Source organism: Eurypyga helias, unplaced genomic scaffold (genome assembly GCF_000690775.1).
Source record: "Eurypyga helias isolate BGI_N326 unplaced genomic scaffold, ASM69077v1 scaffold46373, whole genome shotgun sequence".
Taxonomy (NCBI): Eukaryota; Metazoa; Chordata; class Aves; order Eurypygiformes; family Eurypygidae; genus Eurypyga; species Eurypyga helias.
The window spans coordinates 1-20,498 of NW_010241450.1; the positions used below are offsets into that span (position 1 = coordinate 1).

Below are 20,498 nucleotides of genomic sequence, written 5' to 3' on the forward strand. Positions count from 1 at the left end.
GCCTGTCCTTGTGCTTGGGATTGCAATAAATAAATACTAACAAAGTGGAAACAGAGGGGAAGGAAGGGGACTGTGTTATGAAAGGGAAAAAAATATATCAGCTTCCAAGAGGAGTCAGGCAAAAATGAAACTTTGGGTTTGTTTTTTTCCCCTCCAGACAGAGTCCTGTTAGTTTCACCTCAGCTTCAGAAGATCAAAACCCTTACTCAAGAAGGAATTAGCGTTTTACCTAGACAAAGGTTGTCTTTCGCCTGTATCTAGTACTCTGCCTGCCTTTCATTTTGCTTGTGTTTAAAAACAAGCCATGCCCCAGTTAATGCATAGGCCTGAGATCTGATCCAGGCACATCTCAGTCATTTGCATACTGAATCTGCAGACAGCCAATTGGAGCATAACTCAAATAACAGTAATTGTTCCTCCCCCATATTCTCAAATGCCATATCCCCAGGAGACCTGAATTTCTGAGAATTAGAGGGAACCTAATAGTCCCATTACAAAAGTAGATTTGCCTCCATCTGTATTTAATGAGCACTTGAAAACAAGCATGAGTTAAAGACCACGCCTTCAAATTTGTAACCCAACCACAGTGCTAATCATGACAATTTTAACCAGTCTACTCTCCCACTTATTCGCATCCCTGATAACAACTCAGAATACATTAATTATTTTAACCCTTGTCTCGCTGTAGGTGAGAACCAGCCAACTGAAAAGTCACATAGCAGAAGACAATTGATAAGTATGTAAGTCATCAGGACCATATTCAGCTTACCCACAGTGGAAACAGTAGATCCAGCTTCATCTAACACATCCACAGGTTCTGCCAGCTGCAACTGGATTTTAGGAACCACAGTCAGGATGGCTAGTACATCCAAAGCGTATCGTACTGTGTCATTCCTGGAAAACAAGAAAAAACTTCGTAGAGGTGCACATACAGGGTTGTTTTGATGACTTAAAATAGTGTTCCATCTACTCTATCCCAACAAACAGGAGCACATCAGTCACATCTGATGTATTTGATGGTGCCTTCTGAATCAAGACTGTTCCACTCTTAATGGGCAGGTCTCCACAGAAAGCAGTGTTCACATGCACACCATTGCCTGCTGTCTCTCAGCGTGCATCCCACCCTGCCCAAAGGCTCCTACAAGCACTGTAACTTTGTAGTTATAAAAAATAAGAATATTACCACTTATCGACAACACCACTCTAGATTGAGCTTCTCAATCTAACTCTATATCTTAGCTGGGAAACACTGCTGTTTAAAATCCTTTCAAGTCAACGGGTGACTAAGTTTTTCTGAAGTGAAGGGAAATTAACAGTAAACCAGAGTACTGTGAGAGGGAAAAAGGCACCAACTCAGGCACCAGATGAAGAGACACAGGTGTGTGGAAGATGAAAAGGGCTGTTAAGCAGGAGGTGGAAGAGCAGAACAATGCAAGAAAAGGGGGGGTAGGTTTGTAAGCCTGTATGGAAAGGTAGGAGTAAACGCAGGTATCAATCAGTAAACAGCTGCAAAGAGTAAGAAACAAGAGAACAGAAACTACCCAGGAGAGTGCAACTTGAGAGAAAGAGGAGAGGCAGGCAGGGGATTGCAGAAGCAAAACACATTTCAAAGTTCTTTCAAGTTAAGTTAGCCAAGGAGCTCCTGCAGGCAGGAGAAGGGAGGAGGGAGGAGGAGGAGGGCAAAAACACCACAAGAATACAGCTGATGACAACCTGTTACAGCAGTGACTCACCAAGAGCATATCCCTAGAGAGGGCTACAGCCTCACTCAGGGGAGCAGGTGGCCATTAGGATAAACAGAGGCTGAAACTGGGCACCCATCCTCCTTTTGAACTGGGGAGGGGAACCTAATGGCATCCTATCAGATCCCTCTCTTTTGCAACAGTAAGGATGCTGCAGGGTTTTTTTTGGAGGTGGGGGTGTGGAAGGAAGAGGTGACACAGAGATAACAATATCGTGATGCCTCACAGCTTGTCTGTGGCCAAGACAAGGGAGAAACTTAAAAGTGGAATCAGAAAACGAGCCCCTCTACCAACACGGTGAGCTGAACAACAGCTGGTGGTGTCCGTGACGGGACGTGAACCTCAGCAATGCACAGCAACGATCTTCACTCTTTTTCCTCTCTCAAACTCTGGCTTGTTGCATATTCACACTACTCCTTGGCACAGTTATATCTGCCCAGTAACCGCCAAATACCAACAAACCAAAGTGATACACAGTGTTCTCTTGAGTCAGCTAAGCTTAATACATCCAAACAGACATTCCACCTCTTTCCACCAGGATTAAGGTATGTCTTCATTTCACCCTCCACTTTGAAGGTTTTCTAGACTAAACAAAAAGGTAAACACATTTTGAGACAGGAAGTGGCACAGGACTGATTAACCTCTACCTACTATGATGCAGATTTCTCTGAAATCAAAGGCCCAAGGCATTTTGGCTCTTCAGAAATCTAATGACATCCCCCTCTACATCAAGATTTTAGTCCTACTTTCCACGGTGTTTCATAAGCACTGTGTAGCCACAGCACAGGCCCTACCAGCACTATCCAGTATGTGCCTGTTCTAAATGCTGTCAGAGAGAGGTAGAAAAATCTAGAAATGCAACGTCTTGTCCAAGAGTCACAACTTACTGCACTAAAATAAGGTACCACAGAAAACAGCTCACCTTGCATAGTATGTCTTCCAGTTGCATGCTATTGAAATGAGCTGAAGCATGAGTTGGACACAAGACAGCTTGAGGAAAACCTCTGCTGGCTCCCAGTACAGCTGTGCTGGGCCATACTCAATGAGGAACTCCATCATCTCCACAATCTGCTCATGAGTATATGAACAGGCCTGCAGGGAAGCAAGTTGGAAGCATTAGAAAGAGATCACAAGAGTTACAAACTCGCACAGGAAGTCGCCTACTGCTAGGATTTAACTGAAAACTGCATCCACAAAGAGCAGACTACCACTGTTTCTTGCAGATTTAGTATTTACTTTGTGTTTTATTCCCCAGCTATAAAAGAATACAACAATTGTCACTATCATACACAATAAGCTTAAGGATAATATCCTAATATCCTTTAAATTTCTTTGCAGTCCTAGAAGGTTTAGGCCAATTTAAGAAGAACAAGTTACACTAAATTAAAATTCTACTCTGCTTTTAAGCTACTAATCCCATAGTTACTAGGCCATCATTCAAAAAAAAAAAAACACCAAAAAAACCCCACAAAACCTCATTCCAAAGCATCAAAAAAAGGATGTAAAAAAATACTCAATTACAATTTCTAAGATGTGACTACAAAACACACTAAACAAAAAAGGAAATGCCTAACAAGCTCGCCTCTCAATATTTTTTTAATTATACAAGGCAACATCTTACACACATTTCTTTAGTTATGGAAAATAAGTGATATTTTGCAGAAGCAAGACACCCTTGCATTTTCTTATTGCAGCTCTTTTAGAAAATCATCATAAAATTAAACCAGAAACCAGAGGTGAATGTGCTTCCTCAAAACAAGCAGCCATAAAATCCAGTTAAAAAAGAAAGAAAAAAAAAATCTATGGTGTCCAAAAGACATATCCATTGTCATTATCAAATCAAACTTATTCCCAAGTTTTCCAACATTATGTTCTTTTCTGTCCATACAGAGTCTGTCCTTTCAGAGATTAAAAGCACAGAAAGACACACAAGTATCAGAAATAACCTGCCCTTGCCTTAAGTTTGAGAGATAGCAAAGGAATCAGAGCAGACACCTTAACCAAATGTAGTTACATGAACCTCAAAGGCTATTCTGTATTTTTCCTGTCACAGCATCATTCCACAAGGCAGGAAAAAGCACAAAAAAAGGTCTTTAATTGCACCCTTCCTAATGATTCCACTGGCTTCAAGGGACATCCACATATTCCTGCGTCTTGGATTCGCTTGAAAAAAATGCAGCGACAGTGTTCAAAGCTTACAACCTGCTGCTCACCTTGTAGGGGGGCTGCGGATGGACCAGAATGCCTCCCTCAGTGCGCTGAAGTGACTGCTTCACCTGTTCGAGTTTGATAGCAAGGTGCGCCTCGAAGTATCTACGCAAGGCCATGCAGGTGTGTTTCCCAGTCTGGCGACTGGCAAAGATCTCATCGTCACTCAAGAGGGCTCCTTGGTCTTCCAGGTTTAAGATCTCAAGAGTGCTTATCTTCAGAAAGAGGTTGGGTTAAAAAAAAAAAAACAGAAGTCACATCAGTTCACTCTTTAGGGAAAAAACGCACCTACAATTCTCAGCTGCACTTGAGCCAAACCCACGTTACTGCGCTATACGAGACATACAAGCGCACTCCGAGAGCTGACCAAAGCTGTCTGAACAGAAAAGGCTACCTGCAGGGGTAACGGGTTAAGTCTAAAAAGAGCCACTCCCCCTCCTTCAGTATCTATGAAGGAAGAAAACCAGAGGTTACATCAAGGCAGATCTGGAGGCAGCGGTGTGCCCAGTACTATCAAGGCTTTATATCACACCACACAAAATGTGCTTACACCCTGCAGGCCTGATGTCTCCGAGGCAGAACCAACCCAGGCTTTCAGGCCTGCATGGCCAGACCATGCAGATGTACCAGCTTTTGCACACAAATGGTGTAATTTCTGCTCATAAGGAATGGCAAGAAATGTTTTAACTAGCACTAAGCCACCACTGTCTGAGTAAGTGCTGCTTAACCCAAGAGTGGCACCAAGAGCAGCACCAAGAGCTCTCAAGTCTCAGAAAGTCTCAGATAGTGATCATCATAGTAAGAAGAAAGAAAAAATGTTTTAACTAGCACTAAGCCACCACTGTCTGAGTAAGTGCTGCTAAACCCAAGAGTGGCACCAAGAGCTCTCAAAGGGTTGCAAGTCTCAGATAGTGATCATCATAGTAAGAAGAAAAAGAATAAAGATAAAGGCATCCACATTTGTTGCACAGAAAACTTATCTAACCTCTCCATCTCTTGGGAATTTAGGAAGACAACAACCCCAAACAAAACAAAAGAACAGATTACTCCAGAGCTGCACTGTAAACTGCAAAACCCAACACTAAAACCCTGTTCACCACATCAAACTACAAGGCTTACCAGGTTAACCAGACGCCGAAGGCCATCATGCCTGTCAAAGAGCTCCAGGACAGCACGGAAGGAGAAGCAAATGGAGAAGAACATGGTAGCATGGCAGCAGCCTGAGGCATGGGAGCACTCCATTAGCCATAAGGTGTAATTTACTACATCAGAAAGCACATTATGGGGGTGCATGCACACCTAGAAAGCAAAAGAACAATCTTGAGAAGGACTTCAGATTGCTGAGGAGAATTTGTCCAGGGAGAACGAGGGTTCATTGAGGGGCAAACAGAGGACAAACATCAGTTACTCCCAGCTTGACTTGGGACATCAGAAACATGAGATAAAAAGACTCATTTCCAGACCAGCAAAAGCAAGCCCCAGTGCAAATGATAAAGGCCATGATTGCCTCTAGATAAATTTGCTTTTTAGTTTAGGAGATGTTTGTTCACTGTTTGAACCAGCAGAAACACTGAGAAACATTAGAGACAGTTATATTATAAGAATGCCTCTTACCCTCTCCATGGCATCTTGATTGTAAGACAAATAATACAAACACATGGAGACCCCTGTTGCTGCCATGGAAGGACGAGGGATCTCCAGCAACTTTTGCACTCCTCCGTGAGCAACAAACTCCGTTGCAAACTTGTTGTGCAGCAGCAACGATGCCAAGTGCTAAGGAAGGATAAAAGCAGATTAGACTGAAATTCTTCAAACTCCTCAATTCCATCCCCTGCCCCACAGAAAACCAGATGGCAGAAAAAACAAGCGCTCCATGCTTGGTCCAGCTTATCTCCTCTTCCCATTATGTTTAACTGCAGAACATAGTATTTATCCCAATGACAAAAGCAAAAAAGGCATTAACAATTTTTACACATCTTGCAAAAGAAATACAAGAAAAGCAGACCAGCTCAGTATCCAGTAAGTCACATAAATCCAATCCCCCTTAAGTCTTCCTATTCTTTATTAAACTCACTTTATTATCACTAAGAAATATTTAAATTTGCATTCATACTTTGTAGATGCCATATTGCTGGCCAGAAGAATTTCACAAAAGTAAGTTTAAAGGCTATTGCTAAAACTGAAGTCTGCAGCTGCACTAAAGTTTACTACATTGTATATTTTTGTATTACCAACACCTTAAGAGGAAACAGCAAGAACCACTGTAAACCTCACACCACTACCCAAATGAGGTAGCCTACACCTTTCGTAGGAACACTGTTTCTTAGAATTAAATTCTCAGACAAATGACAATGAAACAGGGAGAAAGGTGACACAGGCAGAGCAGAGGGAGAGAAGTTACTGTGAAAGTGGGAAAGAACGCACAGAAAAATTAAATTTGTGCTGCTGCACTGCAGGTTTGGCTTGAAGAACGTTATTTTGTGTGGTTCTGTACCTCAGAGAGGTACCTAAAGACTACTCACACGAAACTATTGTATTTCAAACATTAAGCTCAGAGATGCCATGCTGGGCCTTCTGGGTGTAAGATGCTTATGCTTCTTACCCCTCACAAATGTCCCTTGGGATGACAGGCAGTGGAACAACTCAGGAATGTCATCTAAGGGCAGCAGGAACACAAGTGTTTGACAGAAAAAGGAATTTTTATCATCTTCAGATAGGCAGATGGTAGGTGAAATTAATAGCACTCCCTGAACAATGATGATATTTTCTTAAAGATCCCTCTCCCTTTCTATTTTTTAATAGCTTGAGTCTTAAAAACAAAACCACACTTCATTCAAGCTGAGTGAAAGCCAACTCCAATCCAAGGGAATCCTGCAAGACACACAGGCCTAAAGAAGGTGAGCATCTGCCTTCGATGCATGCAGCACACATATAGTCAATGCTCTTAAAATGAAATTCATTTACCTTAAGGGCTTCAAAAGTGAGCAGCACATCATTGGTTCGCTTCAAATCGATGTAGTACATCATCAGCTCCCTTGACCCCAGTTGCATAAAGATGGGTAGTAGCTAAGAAAATAAAACCGTGAGATTAGTTGAATGTTTCATAGGAAATACGAGGTCTGTTCTGATTTTTACTCTCTCAAACCCCCAGTTTTCCCCTATTTGCAGATACCTGTTAGGAGAGGTCAGTGGTAACCAGCTCCATCCATAGGAAGCAATAAAGGTTAACAGACCTCTTGTAATACATCTGCTGACTGCAGCAAGGTGCATGGCAGCTGCCACACGGAAATCTTAAGACTCTCCTTCAAGTGCGGCTATGGCAAGTCCACACAGATACCACCCTGGCGGTAGGTTCCACTTTCCATCTGCGCAAAGACAACTACCCAACAACTGAACAGAAAAAAAAACAGGAGAGCAAGGCAACAAACCAAAACCCTTTGCGTAATTCTCTGTGTAACAGCTTTATAGTATTAATTCCTAATTTTATATCCTATTATAGCTGGCATATGAAGTGATCCAGTCAGCATGCAGGGTATTAAGGGGATAGTGGTTTATTTGGCTCTCACAGAAACAAGGCACACACGTGCACACAGACATGTCACAAAGCAAAACTGTGTTGCTTTGTTTTATTTCAAATCAGGTTAAACCACCTAAAAGATTAAACATAGATAAAGGTGTCCTGCAGACCTGTGCTAGCACCTTTTTTTTTTTTTTTAAGTTTTATTGTTACAACGAAAAAGGAAGCAGACTTTTTGGTAAATCTGACACTGCTCAACTACTTTGGCCACATAAGAGACTTTTGGGAGCTGTTGTTACTATGTAACAGGGGCACTGCCACTTCTCATCAGAACTACGGCAGAGGTTACATAAACCATTGTATTTAGAATTTAAAGATCAGTATTTCCTCAGACTTTTAATTGTAGGAGTCTATCACATGCCCCAGAGGAAACAGGGAAAATGTATTTCACAGGGACTTGCCCCATGTCATGTAACCACTAAACTTAACAGAAACCAGGAATGAAACTCCTAGTGCCATGCTCCAACTACTTGACCACACACCTGCTAGGTTCCTGTTCGAGTATCACCTACCAGGTAATACTCAAACGAATGACTTGATCAATTTGAAAGCCATCAACAATTCAGGAAAGGTTACTGATCTTCATCACATCAGGAAATACCAGACAGCGATATAACAGTGCTGCAAACTTGGCCGCATAATACCACACAATCTCCAGTTTCGCCAGGAGAACTCAAGCACACAGAGTGCTTCCTCCCACCTTCAGATGCTCACCTCTTGGTACTCCCCTAAGGGAGTCAGGTACTGAAGAATTAGCCTCTGCTCTATGGCGGGAGTCAAAGGGTAAAGTGTATAATTAGTGCCAATCACCCACGGTGACATTTCTGACCAGCTGCTGTTGGACAGTTCAACAAACATCCGCTCTGGTTCTGAAGCCGAGAAGCCCAGTTTTTGCTTGGCCTTCCGGAAGCCGTCTCTTTCATGTTGTTTCCCTGATTTGCTTTTTCTCAGTCCCCCTTCATCTAGCTTTATAGCAGAGTTTACCCTGCTACTGGTCTTGTGACTTGAATCAAGATGAAAGGAGATCTCCATATCCCCCGAAACTTCCTCTTGCTCTCCATCTACTGCCATCTCCCCGTAATCCATATCCACAGCCTCTTCATCCAGAGGTAGCAGAGGGTCTGATGGCACTTTCCGAGGACTGGGACGCTTGTTTTCTTGTTTCGTAGTCATTTCAGTAACCTGTAACTCTCGCAGCCGTCGAAGCACCAAAGCCACCTGTTTCGCAAAAGCAGCGTGCATGAGAATACGCTTCCAGCTCCGATAACGCAACTCGCATCGGCCGTGTTGTTTCCTACCATATAACCCGCTCCACAGAGTAAAACGTCAAGCATGCTGTGGTGTATGTTTGCCCAGAGAAATACCCATTTCAAACAGAGTAAGAAAACTCCAATCCTTTTTGCTACAGCTACTTTCATTCTAAAAATATCAATCTCTAGTCTTCTGAATGAGAAAGAGGTGGCTTGGAAGCCATGAAGAGCAGATGAGCTATAATGATGCTAACAGAACCACATACCACCTTCCAACCATTCTTATTCTCATTCCACCCAGCCTAGAATAAAGGCAACTCTCCCTTTCAAAGCAGCATCTTTGACAAAGTGCAGTTCCACAAAACCACACTTTTACTTTTCAAGGCCTTACCTGTGCAAGAATTCAAGTTCACCTATGTCTCACACTGCACACCATTCTGGGAGATGAATTTGCCTATCCTACTTCTTCCAAAATTCACCCCAATTGCTGATAAACATCATACAGAATCAACACTGAACTGCAGAAGTGAATGGGATTTCCTATTAAGTTGTCCCTGTGCTGATTTACCTTTCATTTAAAAATCTGATTTAAAAATCCAGTACGTAAGTCACAACATGCAATAATAAGAGATGTAAAGCTTTTGAAAATTGTTCTTTAAGGGGGCTATGAATAGGAGTCCCATTAAAAAGTACAGTATTTGTCACCTTAGGTTTCCTCAGGCATTTTTAACCCAGTCAGGAAAGGATGGAAAACATGAGCTACCCAGTCTTAAGGATATCATCATAACCAATGTAAGACCCATATGTTAAGTCATGAATGTGAGCTCCCGAGAAACAAAAATAGGTAAAGGTATCTGCCCTCTAAAACAGGAAAGTGACCGAGATGTCGTTACCAATTGCGAGTTCTCGTCCCTATAGTTTGCAGCGATATCTTGGTTTTCCATAGCTCCTCCTAACAGCCCCGTTGCATATGTCCGTAGCGGCTGATCAGCCTCTCGCGCCCACTTAAAGAGATTTTCAACTATGCCCTCCTAGAAGGAAGGAAATAAGAAAGCAATTACAACAGTTATTTCATTTTTAAATTCTCAGTCCCAATGACAGCATCTGTTAGCAATAACCCTCCCTATGTCTAGGAATGAACAGGCTGGATTTCCTACCACTTATGTAATAAACCAAGATTTAAAAATATCTCCAAGCAAAGGAAAAAATAAATAAAGATTAAAAAAATCTAACATTTTTAACTGCATAAAACTATTCCCAGGCATCGGATATTTGGAATCAAGATTTGCACACCTGCAAAAATCTTCTGAAGCAGCCACTCAACCAACTGCCTAGGAAGTAGCAAAACACTACAGGAATAAATTGGTCAGTCAAACAAACAAGACCAAAGCTCCAATCAGTTTCATTAATATAATTTATATCATATATTAATATATATTATCTCCAGCAATTTAGCAGATTTCAAAGAATCGGTGTTGAACTTACACCGAGTAGAGCAGAATTTGGCTGTTTCTTACATTTCACTAAAAACTAACTAAGGTCCAATTGAAATTTCACATAAATAAACACCTGGGGCCAGAGGAACTCTTTATACTAATGACTACTCACCAACCAAACCAACAATTCTCATCAGAGTCAGAAGTCCATGATTGCAGGAGAGAGAAATGCATGCAAGTATACCAATCTGTACACATGCAAATCTCACTGTTAAATACAGTTACTACTTGTAGCAGTAACAAAATCAGCAGTGTTTGAACACAAACTGCCACACAATTTTCCTTAACAAGGCTGGATAAGTGTTAATTTAAAAAGTCAATTAAAAGACAATGGCTTAGAATGAAAGATTCATTTTTAATTCTAAGTCACTACTGGATTTTGAACCATCATACAACACATTATCATGACAGGAATCTTGCACATAATTTGAACCACAGGTGCAATACAGTAAAGGATCAGTCAAAGGTAATAATGCGTAGACAAACGTTTCAACGAGTACTCTCAGCTTGCAGATGTTTAAAGAGTTTCCTGTTATATATTTAAGAGTATTTAAATAGTAATGCAATTTTCGTTATGTCATTAATAAAAAATTTAATCGAAGAGATGTGAAATACACTGGCTGCTAGAGGATCTCTTTATGACCAGAACACTACCCTCTGTGAATGGATTTGTGAGCTATCCTAAAGCCTCCTGCATACAGGATCCCCAACGGCCATCACAGCGCTCTCTATATTCTCAAGACAAAAGAAAACAAGTCCTTAAGTGCAAAACTTAACTTAAAAATTTGATTTCAATGTATAGGGAGATTTAGTCTCCGGGCAGGAGGGAAGCTATATCCTCCACAAATAAGGAACTGTTGTTTTGCTTTTAATTTTTTGGGGATCGAAGTCTCACCACCTTAGCCTTCGCTAAGGCCACCGAGATTGCAAATTAAATTCAGTCCTTCACAAAGGGAGCACATGATGCTTTCCTTTCACCATGGATATGAGCTCTGAAGCACAGTTCCAATAGTAGAGAAATTAATATAAAGCACTACCTGGTTTCCAAACTTCAGGAAGACATGAAATTTTACAGATGAGGAAACTGTGGCTCAGGAGTGAAATGGACTTTCTCCTCGCTTTCAGCTCTCTGTGCACTCCTTCAGAAAGCCACAGGTGTCAACATACAGAGGTGTGTGTGACTCAGCTGCCCATCACAGTTCCAGATAATCCCCACAAAGCATGTGGATTTTAGACTGCTTAGTTAAAGCATGCCTTGCTTATCACTTAGCTCTAATAATGCTATAGCTCTGCTGTAGCTGGGGATTACTGGGCAACACTCCTACAGCAAGTCTTCACTTTCTGTACAGCCCGCTCCATCCACAGGCCTATGGAACAACAATTCAAAGCACATTTCCCAAAACTTTCCATTGAGTTCCAGCTCCTCTGTTTGAATCAATCCCATTTCACCTTACAAGCTGTGAAAAACCCAAGACTTGATCAGTTGAACAAGCCAACATCAAAAAGTCCCAAACCATTAGTAAGATTGAGTAGATGGTCTCCCAGAGACCGGATTTCAAAAGGGCTTTTTACTGGTTTCTCATGTGGGAAAAACTGTTGGAGTACACAACAGAACAAACTTAAAAACCAAGCCTTGGTACAGATGATACCTTTTCCTGAAAGACAACAGCAGTTTCCAGTCCCGGCATGATATCCAGAAGAAGTCGACAGGCAGCAGTGTTTAACGGAGGTTCTCTGCTTGTCATCACATAAGCATTCACTAGCTAGAAAAGATCAGGAGCAGCGTTGGTGAAAGCCTGAACTCCCACAGCAGCAAAACCATAAAGACAGACACGTCAGCATGTAAGCCCAGGATCTAAAGATGACTGGCCTTCAGCCTGCTCCCTCCAGGGCCTCACAAGTTGAAATCACTTCTCAGAGAAACAGAATACCCTCTGATCTGCTGTTCACTGACTAAAAATCATCTTGAATTGATTAGTAAAGACAAACGCCCAAAATAATTGCAATTCAGTAAACATGAAAAGGCAATAGCTAAAAAAATTGCAAATTTTAATAGTGTCTATGTTTGTTATCATTTGCAGTTTAAGACAGAAAGCTACAAGCAAGCAGTCTGTCAGAATCCTTACAGCAACGTGTACTGATACAGGTGCTTGCAGGGACATAAGGGTAACAAATTCTAGCTATTAACTCATGTTAGAGTACAGTAATGCAAGGGGAAAGCCAAACTCTTGCCTCTTAATCCTCTGCCTGAGACTTCTAGAGCTGACATACTCCTCTGCTCCTACAGGCAGTCCAGCATTTCCAAGTATTCAGAAACAAAGCATTGTAATTAGCTGTATTAATTTCCATTATAGAAATTAATTATGCTTTTAAACTTGTATTAGAGGAGCTCCATTTTCTTCGAAGACACTGATAAACCCTGAGAAGAACTAATTCAATTGTTACTACACATAGTCCCGCACTCGTGAAGAGCTCATGAACCCCCTTTTCCTTGAGTCACTTTACCAGTGGCAAAGGAGTTGCGCTTAAACCCATTTTAAAAACCTATGCTATGGAAGGCAGAGTCCTGACACAAGTAAAATAAATAGTAAACACATACAGAAGTCAACCAGGCACGGAGTAAAGACAAGGCATAATAAGGAGCCAGGAATTCACAGATTTAGCGCAAACCTACCGCATTCATGAAATCATCATTCTTGAAAAGTATCCTCAGTAAGTGACCAAGCATGCACTCTGGGTCCGCTCGACCTGCGGGAGAAACAAGAAAAGGCTTATCGACCTGCCTCAAGACACCAAGATTAATACTGAACTGCCATCTTCCAATTGACTGTGGAATCCTCTAGTTAGCAGACCTTTCCCAGATGGAAAGTTACAGAAGAAATCATACCAATTATTCACCAACTTACTATCTTTTCTAGCAGGCATTACCTCCCTAGAATGCCTACTAGCCAAAGCACAACATATTTTACTGGTCCAATAGTTCGGAAATGTCATTCTGGTAGACAGTGAAGATGCAGATGTCAGGCAAACTGTTCCAGTAATTTGGAAGTAAGACACCCCAAAAAAAGAAAAACAACACTACCAAGATGAAAAGCCTTAGTGGCTGTATTTGGCTATTCTAAACCACTGCACTCAATCAACAGCAAATCCAAGACAAACTGTCTTCTCTTCTCTGTCCATCTAACACCTACTACTTCACATTGACTACAACCGGTAACATGACCATACCCTTATGTCATAAATCAGCCGCTAAAATACTCTACCAAAACTCTACCCAGGCCCTCAAAATCTTGCAGCAAACATCAAAACTGCCAGATCTCAACGCTATAGAGCACAATTACCCGCTGCAAAAGCCGTATCAGACCTTGATCAGCAGTGGCCACATTCAGGCTAAAAACTGCTCACTATTAAATACAAATTTCCAGGTATCCATTGTGATGCCTAAACTGTTCAGGACATCTTACCTGGGTGTCGGTCATCAAATGGGTCTGGATCCCCTTTGCGGTACTCTTCAGTCTCTTTCTCAATCAGCTCGGACATTCTGCAGAAGGAATGACACCAAATGAGCAGAATTCACACTCGGTCTTCTCCTAGTGCACAGCTCAGCTCCTCACAATACCCTATCTGCCAAAGTACCAAACAGCTTATCAACTTTCATTTGAACAGTTTTCAGTGCCACCAGAGGATTTCAGACTGTTCACAAGAGAGGGGTGAGAAGACTTGACTCTATCTCCTCCCCCACAACACGCTCCAAAAGACGCTGAGCCCAGCAACGCACAAGCATGACACTTGGAAGGGACCAACGCCTTTTGTTTACTCACGTTAGAGTCCTGGTGATGTTCTATGACACACACTGTGGAGAGCTAGAGCTTGAGAAGTACTTCATCACGTGGTCTTTCTTTTGCAGTAGTGAACAGGTGACATACTCCTTCCTATTCAGTCTGAGCAGGGGCAGCTGCTCAAACTGCCTACATGTTTTTGTTAGTTTTTCATATTAACTTTTAATAATATTGTATAGTAATAGAAGTATTTAATAAAGTTTTGTGTACTCTCTATACAGCTTATCCCTTCAGCTCCAAAGCTCAGCTTCTTAGCAAGTGTCAGTTACCACAATGGGTAAGACAAGGAGAAACTCAGCCAGCTCCCTACTCATAGGCCTTCAAAATACATTAAATGCTCCTCCATATCAGAAAAAGAATTGAATGCTGTTTTGAAGCTATGCCTTCCCCTAAACTGAGAAGCAGCCTCAGCAGACACAAGAAATCCTATTCCTTTAAAATGAGCTGTAAGGGCATGAATCATTATTTTTAATTAAACAAAAAAATCAAGAAGAGGGAGATTATCTCACAGTCAAGCAATTAATAATTCTACTGTCATCCACTGTCCTTCCCCATGAAGTGTTACAGCAGAAGTACGTGCAGTTTGAGGTGAAATAAAGAGCAGTATTCAAACAGCATTAGCAAATTAAACCTTATTTCCTTACTATAAAACCTCATTGCCTCCTCTCTACTGAGGTCTGGTGTGGGGTGCAGAACTTATGTGCAGCACAGCACTTTAAAACAAGGTCTTAACACCTCAGGGTAGTGATCTAGGCAGAGTTTATTATAGGGGAGGAAAAACTGCTGGAAGGTTGCAGTAATCCCTGGAAAAATATTTGTCTTTCACAAGGGATTTCCCTTACAGAATGCCGCTGACTTCTACTCCATTCCTGTTACCTTCCAGAAAATATCCTGTGTTGCCAGGGACAATTAGAGGCAAAAATGTAGTTGGTCCTGCTTCTGTGCACTACACTGACTTGCCAGAACAACAGAGGATGATGTTATAAAGCCTGCCCAGATTGTAGGAACAGCAAATTAGCTTATCAGGAATGAGCAGAGAACTTTCCCGCTTGACTCTGATCTAACAATTATCTTTCAGCAAACAGTTTATCCTGTGGGGTTCTAATATTTACTTTTCGTAAGCCTGAATGCGAAGAGATGCAAATTGTGTCCCTTTCTAACAGGTGGCACAGGAGCTCTGGCAAAACCAAGTTATTTTAATACTCCACTGCCAGCTCTTCATTTTTCTTTTTTTCCATGGGAACCAATAGCTTGAGGGATGCCTGCTGTCAGACAACTGGGACAAACAAGGAGCTGAGAAGCTGCACCCTAGACTTGTTTAAGTAATGATCAGCATTTTGATTGCGCACCTGAAAGGACTGACAAGCAAGCATGGAAAGTGAGCATAACATGCTCATCAGTCCATCCTGGTTAGGTAGGCAGCCAAAGAGCATGCCAGCTGAAGCTGCCAAGGGGTTTCAGGGACATGATCATCGCAGCCTGGATGAAACAGGCACGTGAATCTCCAGTTACAGGGATTTTCTGAGACAATTCATCACAATTGTCTGACCAAAATAAAAAAACACTGCCTCTTCAAAACAAAAAAAGAAAGCTTATTTATAATACCCTTTCTTTAACTAAGGCATACAAAGGTGGTATTTGCACCAACTTTGCAGAACCTACCTAGACCAACAGCTTTGTCAATCCTCAGCTGGAGCAACAGGAGAGCCAAATAACTACCAAAGCTCGTTCCTGCCTCATAACATACACGTGGTACACAGGGCTTTAACAAAAAACAGCTGACAAAACCACCAAACATTTATTCAGGTTTCAAGATGCCCTTCATTCACCTCGCACTATGCTGGCTCTCTAGCCACTTCACAGTTTGCAGAAAAGATCTAGGTTTTACACAAGGGTATGGGCTCTTTCTCCCCACTTCTGACATTTGTTTTTTTCTCTTTACAACCTTTCTTGCGATCACCTTTAGAAAGTTAGATCCTCGTTTCACTTGCCACAAACCGAGCTCACCTTAGGGGTGGGAAAGGAAGGGGCAGTGGTATACATAAAAGTATGTCACCTTGGCAAGACTCCCACTGATCCAGATGGCGTAAAATAAAGCCATCCCAATATCCTAATCCTATGCCATCACTTGGTATTAGTGACCAACCAGCCTGAGCCTTTACAACCGACTGCAACAGCGTAAGATGCTCCAGGATCCACTGCAACAACGCTCTTGGTTTGTGGAAATGAATTATGATATTGAGCTGCTAATTAATTCCCTTTATGAAGAGGCTCTTGAGATGCAGCGAAGGATCTGACTCCCAGGATTAGCCAAAATGGTTGAACGTGACTTGCATCCAGACTATGAACTGATGCTCTTGAAGGAACATTTCAATTTACCGTTTTTTTAAAACCATACATATTAAATATCTGTTGTTTGCTGACATGCTTTCCAAGCGGTTTCTTCAAGTCATAACTTCTGAAACTCCAGAAAACTAGCTTATTTAGAAGCGACAATTCAGCTGTGGCCTATAAGTCACACTGTTGCTGTTCTTGTCCTGCCACTGTTGAAACACTCACTACTGCACTCTGACACGCTGCCTCGGCATCACATTTAACGAACCTCATCCACACAGGGAAGTCTTCTTCCATTTAGCTCAGAAGGTGGAAGGAAATAGAAAAACGTCACTCACCAACAAGCATGACCACAGCTTCCTATGCCTTAAGTCTAAAACAATGTGCAAGGGCACTACTCTGCCTCAGAACATCAGCTAACGCAAGCTCCAGCTGGTGAGGACCCCTTGTATCTCTTCCAGCAAATTCTTTTAAACCTATTATGCACGTAAAACCCTGCACCCCAAACAGACATATGGCTTTCATTGATACCTGAAGCACTGTAAATCCAACTTCTGCCAGAGACAGTAGATCCTCTTGCTATCTACCTTAAATAAATCTGTATTGACTCCACTAAAGCCAAAATGCCCAAGCTTCCACTGTCCATAACCACTCCACCTGCTGCACAGAGACCCTGGAGAACCAGAATTATCAGACTTGTCTAGGCATAAATAACATAGGAAAGTCAAGGAGCTGAAGGGGAACAAGAAGTGCCAGACTGCTATAAACACAAGAAAAGCAATGTTTAATTCAAATTTCTTTAAATTTCTTAGAATAAATTTCTGCTGGTTATGCCTGCAAGAAAAAGTTTGGAAACAGCACATTTCCTTCAAGACACAAATTACACAATACACCAAGATACACCAAAACATGTCTCATGTTTTTCAAGAGACCTACTCATTTTCAAGACTTTAGGATTGGCTTTCTACTGATCATCTCCCTCTCCTGTGGTATTTTTAGAACGTAGTAAGACAGCAAAAAAGTTGTGCCCACTAGTTGAGGCACGGCACAGATACAGGAATCTGGCGGAACTGCTTTGCATGTTATTTCCACCCAGTGCCAGCTCAGAGCCTGCACACTGACTTGTCTGACCCAACAACGCAGAGCAGTGCTGTACAGTAAGACCTTCTGTGTACAGAAGGCAGGCCACAGGTCTGCCAGCTGAGGTCTGAGGGGGAACCAAGTGGAAGTTCTGTGAACCTGCTGTTAAATCAAGAGCAATATCAGTTTACCCGAGAGAGGACCGGCTTGGGAAACCACAAATGCAATAGGTAATTCAAATCTTTTTCTTGTAATAGATGATGTCCTATAATTAATGGTGCTAGTAGTAACTACACAACTCCTTAAAAGTCATTTACTATCACGGGAATATTTTCCTCACACATATAATACTAGTTAACCAGCATCCAACTTAAAAAATATTCATCAAGTTTTAAAATTCTACTTTAAACATGTCCTGTAAGCTTCAATAACATCCTCTCATATAACCCCCTTGATTCACCCAGTGAGTCGCTCCCATCCTCTCATTTAATCTGACCAGTGTTACTACAACCACAAACCCCACACCACCACACTGATGGAACAACATTCTCATAGCTTTCGATCTTGATCAACATTTTACAAGCTTCAGGTGAGGATACCAGTTATTTCAACTATTTAATGATTCCTCTGACTTCTGTTATTTCAGAGAATAATATTCATGTTTCAAAGACAGTCTAAGATCTTTATAACATAAAATTCCTACCAAAAAACATGTGTATTTAAATACCACACTCATAGTTCAACTTCCAGACCAAAGAAAATTGCCAACAAGTAATTAGGTGTGTAAAAAACTCAAGCAGAAACACAGTAAAAGCTGTTGTCAAGTAACTTCAGATACTGAGATTTAGGAAGCTGTTTAGTAGACCTTACCTGGTGAGAATAGGGACCATGTCTTGCCCACTGCCATGTTCTTTCTCCCATTGCTCAAGCAAAGCAGTGAGCTCAGCCTTGGAGTCCACATGCCCAGATCCTGAAGTCATGGCTTAGCCTAAGGCAGAGGTCACAACCACAAAAAACAAAACAGAACGGCAGAAAAATGAGCAAGAAACCCCACACAATTTTGCTATATTCATTAAACAATCTAAATTGAAGATTACAAGTCATTTGGAAGAGGCAAGTCAATACTCAGCAAGAAGGAATGAGAAAGATTAAGTGACAGAATACTGCTGAACTTCACTTTCAAGGTGGAAGGTTTCTTTTTGCCTGATGAATAAAGAACATGCGCACACGTTGAACACAAGTCTTAACTGGTGTATGACAGCCCTGAGCACGACAGGAAGTATGCACACCTAACCACAAGCATGTTCGGTACTGAGGCTTTTTAAAACTCTCCCTCAATTCCATGAGCCCTTTGCTGTTGCTCAGGGATTTACTCAGGAAATAACAAAGCTGGGGCAGCACGACTATGATCAGTGTCACTGTCCAAGTTTAACACCCTCCAGACAGCAGAGAAAGTGCCAAGAATCGTACAGCTTCACGCTGCCAAGGAGGCAGAAGGCAGCAGCACTGAGCAGCACCAAGAGTGGCAGTTGGGAAACAGGGCAGGTCGATGCATCACTACTAGCTCAAGGTTTCCAAGAAGTCAGTGGCTCTATAAAGTGGAAGAATGATCACAGGAGGGAGCACTGGAGCAATTACTTCAGGTTTATCAGCCTTGCAAGACAGCAGCTGACAGAAGATTCATCATCCCATCCTCAAGTGAGATCCCCCTACAGTACTGAGTGACTTGTTAAGGTACCATTTAATGAAGGGAACTATCACTCTCAATTCTGTTTAAACCCCGAGATTACCAGGTGCCAATTTTTGTCAGTCTGATAAGAATCTACTAGAAATATTAAAAACCAAACTAGAACAAAATCTGTCTCAAAACACTGCCGTGGCCTTGGAAACTAAGCTGACAGACTGTAATTGCTGTCAAGAGTTGTAACTTCTGGAGGTAGGAACACCCAGTCCTAATTTATAAATTTACTTTGTATTGGAGACCGTAAATCTCCAATCATAAATCAAAATCACAGCAAAAGAAATTCTTTCACATCCAAAAACACACAAAATTTTCCAGCATTTCATCAGCCATAACATGGTCAATATCCAATGGCCATGAGATTAAACATCCCTTTGTCATAAGCGACCCAGAGAAAGAACTTTCCAAATCAGTATTAAACACAAATACGTTTAAGACCATGACATACACATCAACTCCTGAAATACATATTCAGGAACCAGTCAAACACCAGACTGGCGAGAGATCCATAGGTCAACACAGGTTACATAAGCAGTTAAAGCCCAAGCTCGCTCTGAAACACATCGCCATGCTTCACTGAGCGCTGGATACCTCCAACTGGTTTGAAGCCTTGTCTCACCCAGGGAACGGATGAGCAACCCTACAGCTCTATCTCCTGTCTCATAGGTGCTTAGTACATAGTAATGTACTGCGACTGGTTAGTTAAATGGGAGACAAGAGGTGAAGATGGCCCAGCTGAAGACGAAACCAGCAGAGACTACCCAAAAATCATCACCCAAAGACTACGGAAGACAAACCCACGACTACCAGACACCCGGGCTGACGAACAGCAATTTGATAAGTGCTATATGAAGTCAGCATACGCTAACAAAAAACCTACCTAAGCATAAAGAATGATGATGTTTTCTAAATGACAAGTAATTATGATTTTATCTACAGCATTCATCATCCATTCATCACAGAACTAGACTGGGAAATTCGATGCAAATGCATAAATCACCTTGGAAAAAAACCACTATCTAAATGCAGGCAACAAAACATAATGAGATTGTGTGCACACACCCCGAAACACCTTTGAAAAGGATAACTACTCCAAGCTCAAAGCTCCATTCCCTTTTTCATTAACTGAACAACACTTGCCAGCAGCACTTCTGAGCTTTTAAATATCACAGATAAATGTTCAGACAAATCTATGAGCCCTCAGAATGCAAGTGCTGTAACGGTATCTGCA

At 41.7% G+C, this 20,498-nt stretch overlaps 1 protein-coding gene across 1 annotated transcript; it reads right to left on the reverse strand.

Moving 5' to 3' along the window:
• Positions 1 to 769: 769 nt before the first annotated feature.
• Positions 770 to 18,516, reverse strand: LOC104507458 (protein VPRBP-like; the record flags this gene model as incomplete). Its single annotated transcript, XM_010148749.1, has 12 exons — positions 18,397 to 18,516; positions 13,738 to 13,814; positions 12,948 to 13,021; positions 11,923 to 12,036; positions 9,671 to 9,808; positions 8,242 to 8,745; positions 6,915 to 7,016; positions 5,565 to 5,723; positions 5,070 to 5,249; positions 3,956 to 4,165; positions 2,665 to 2,834; positions 770 to 894 (listed from the first exon to the last, which is right to left on the reverse strand). Coding segments are annotated over exons 1-12 (1,963 nt in total), but the record flags the coding sequence as incomplete, so codon positions are not given.
• Positions 18,517 to 20,498: the final 1,982 nt, after the last annotated feature.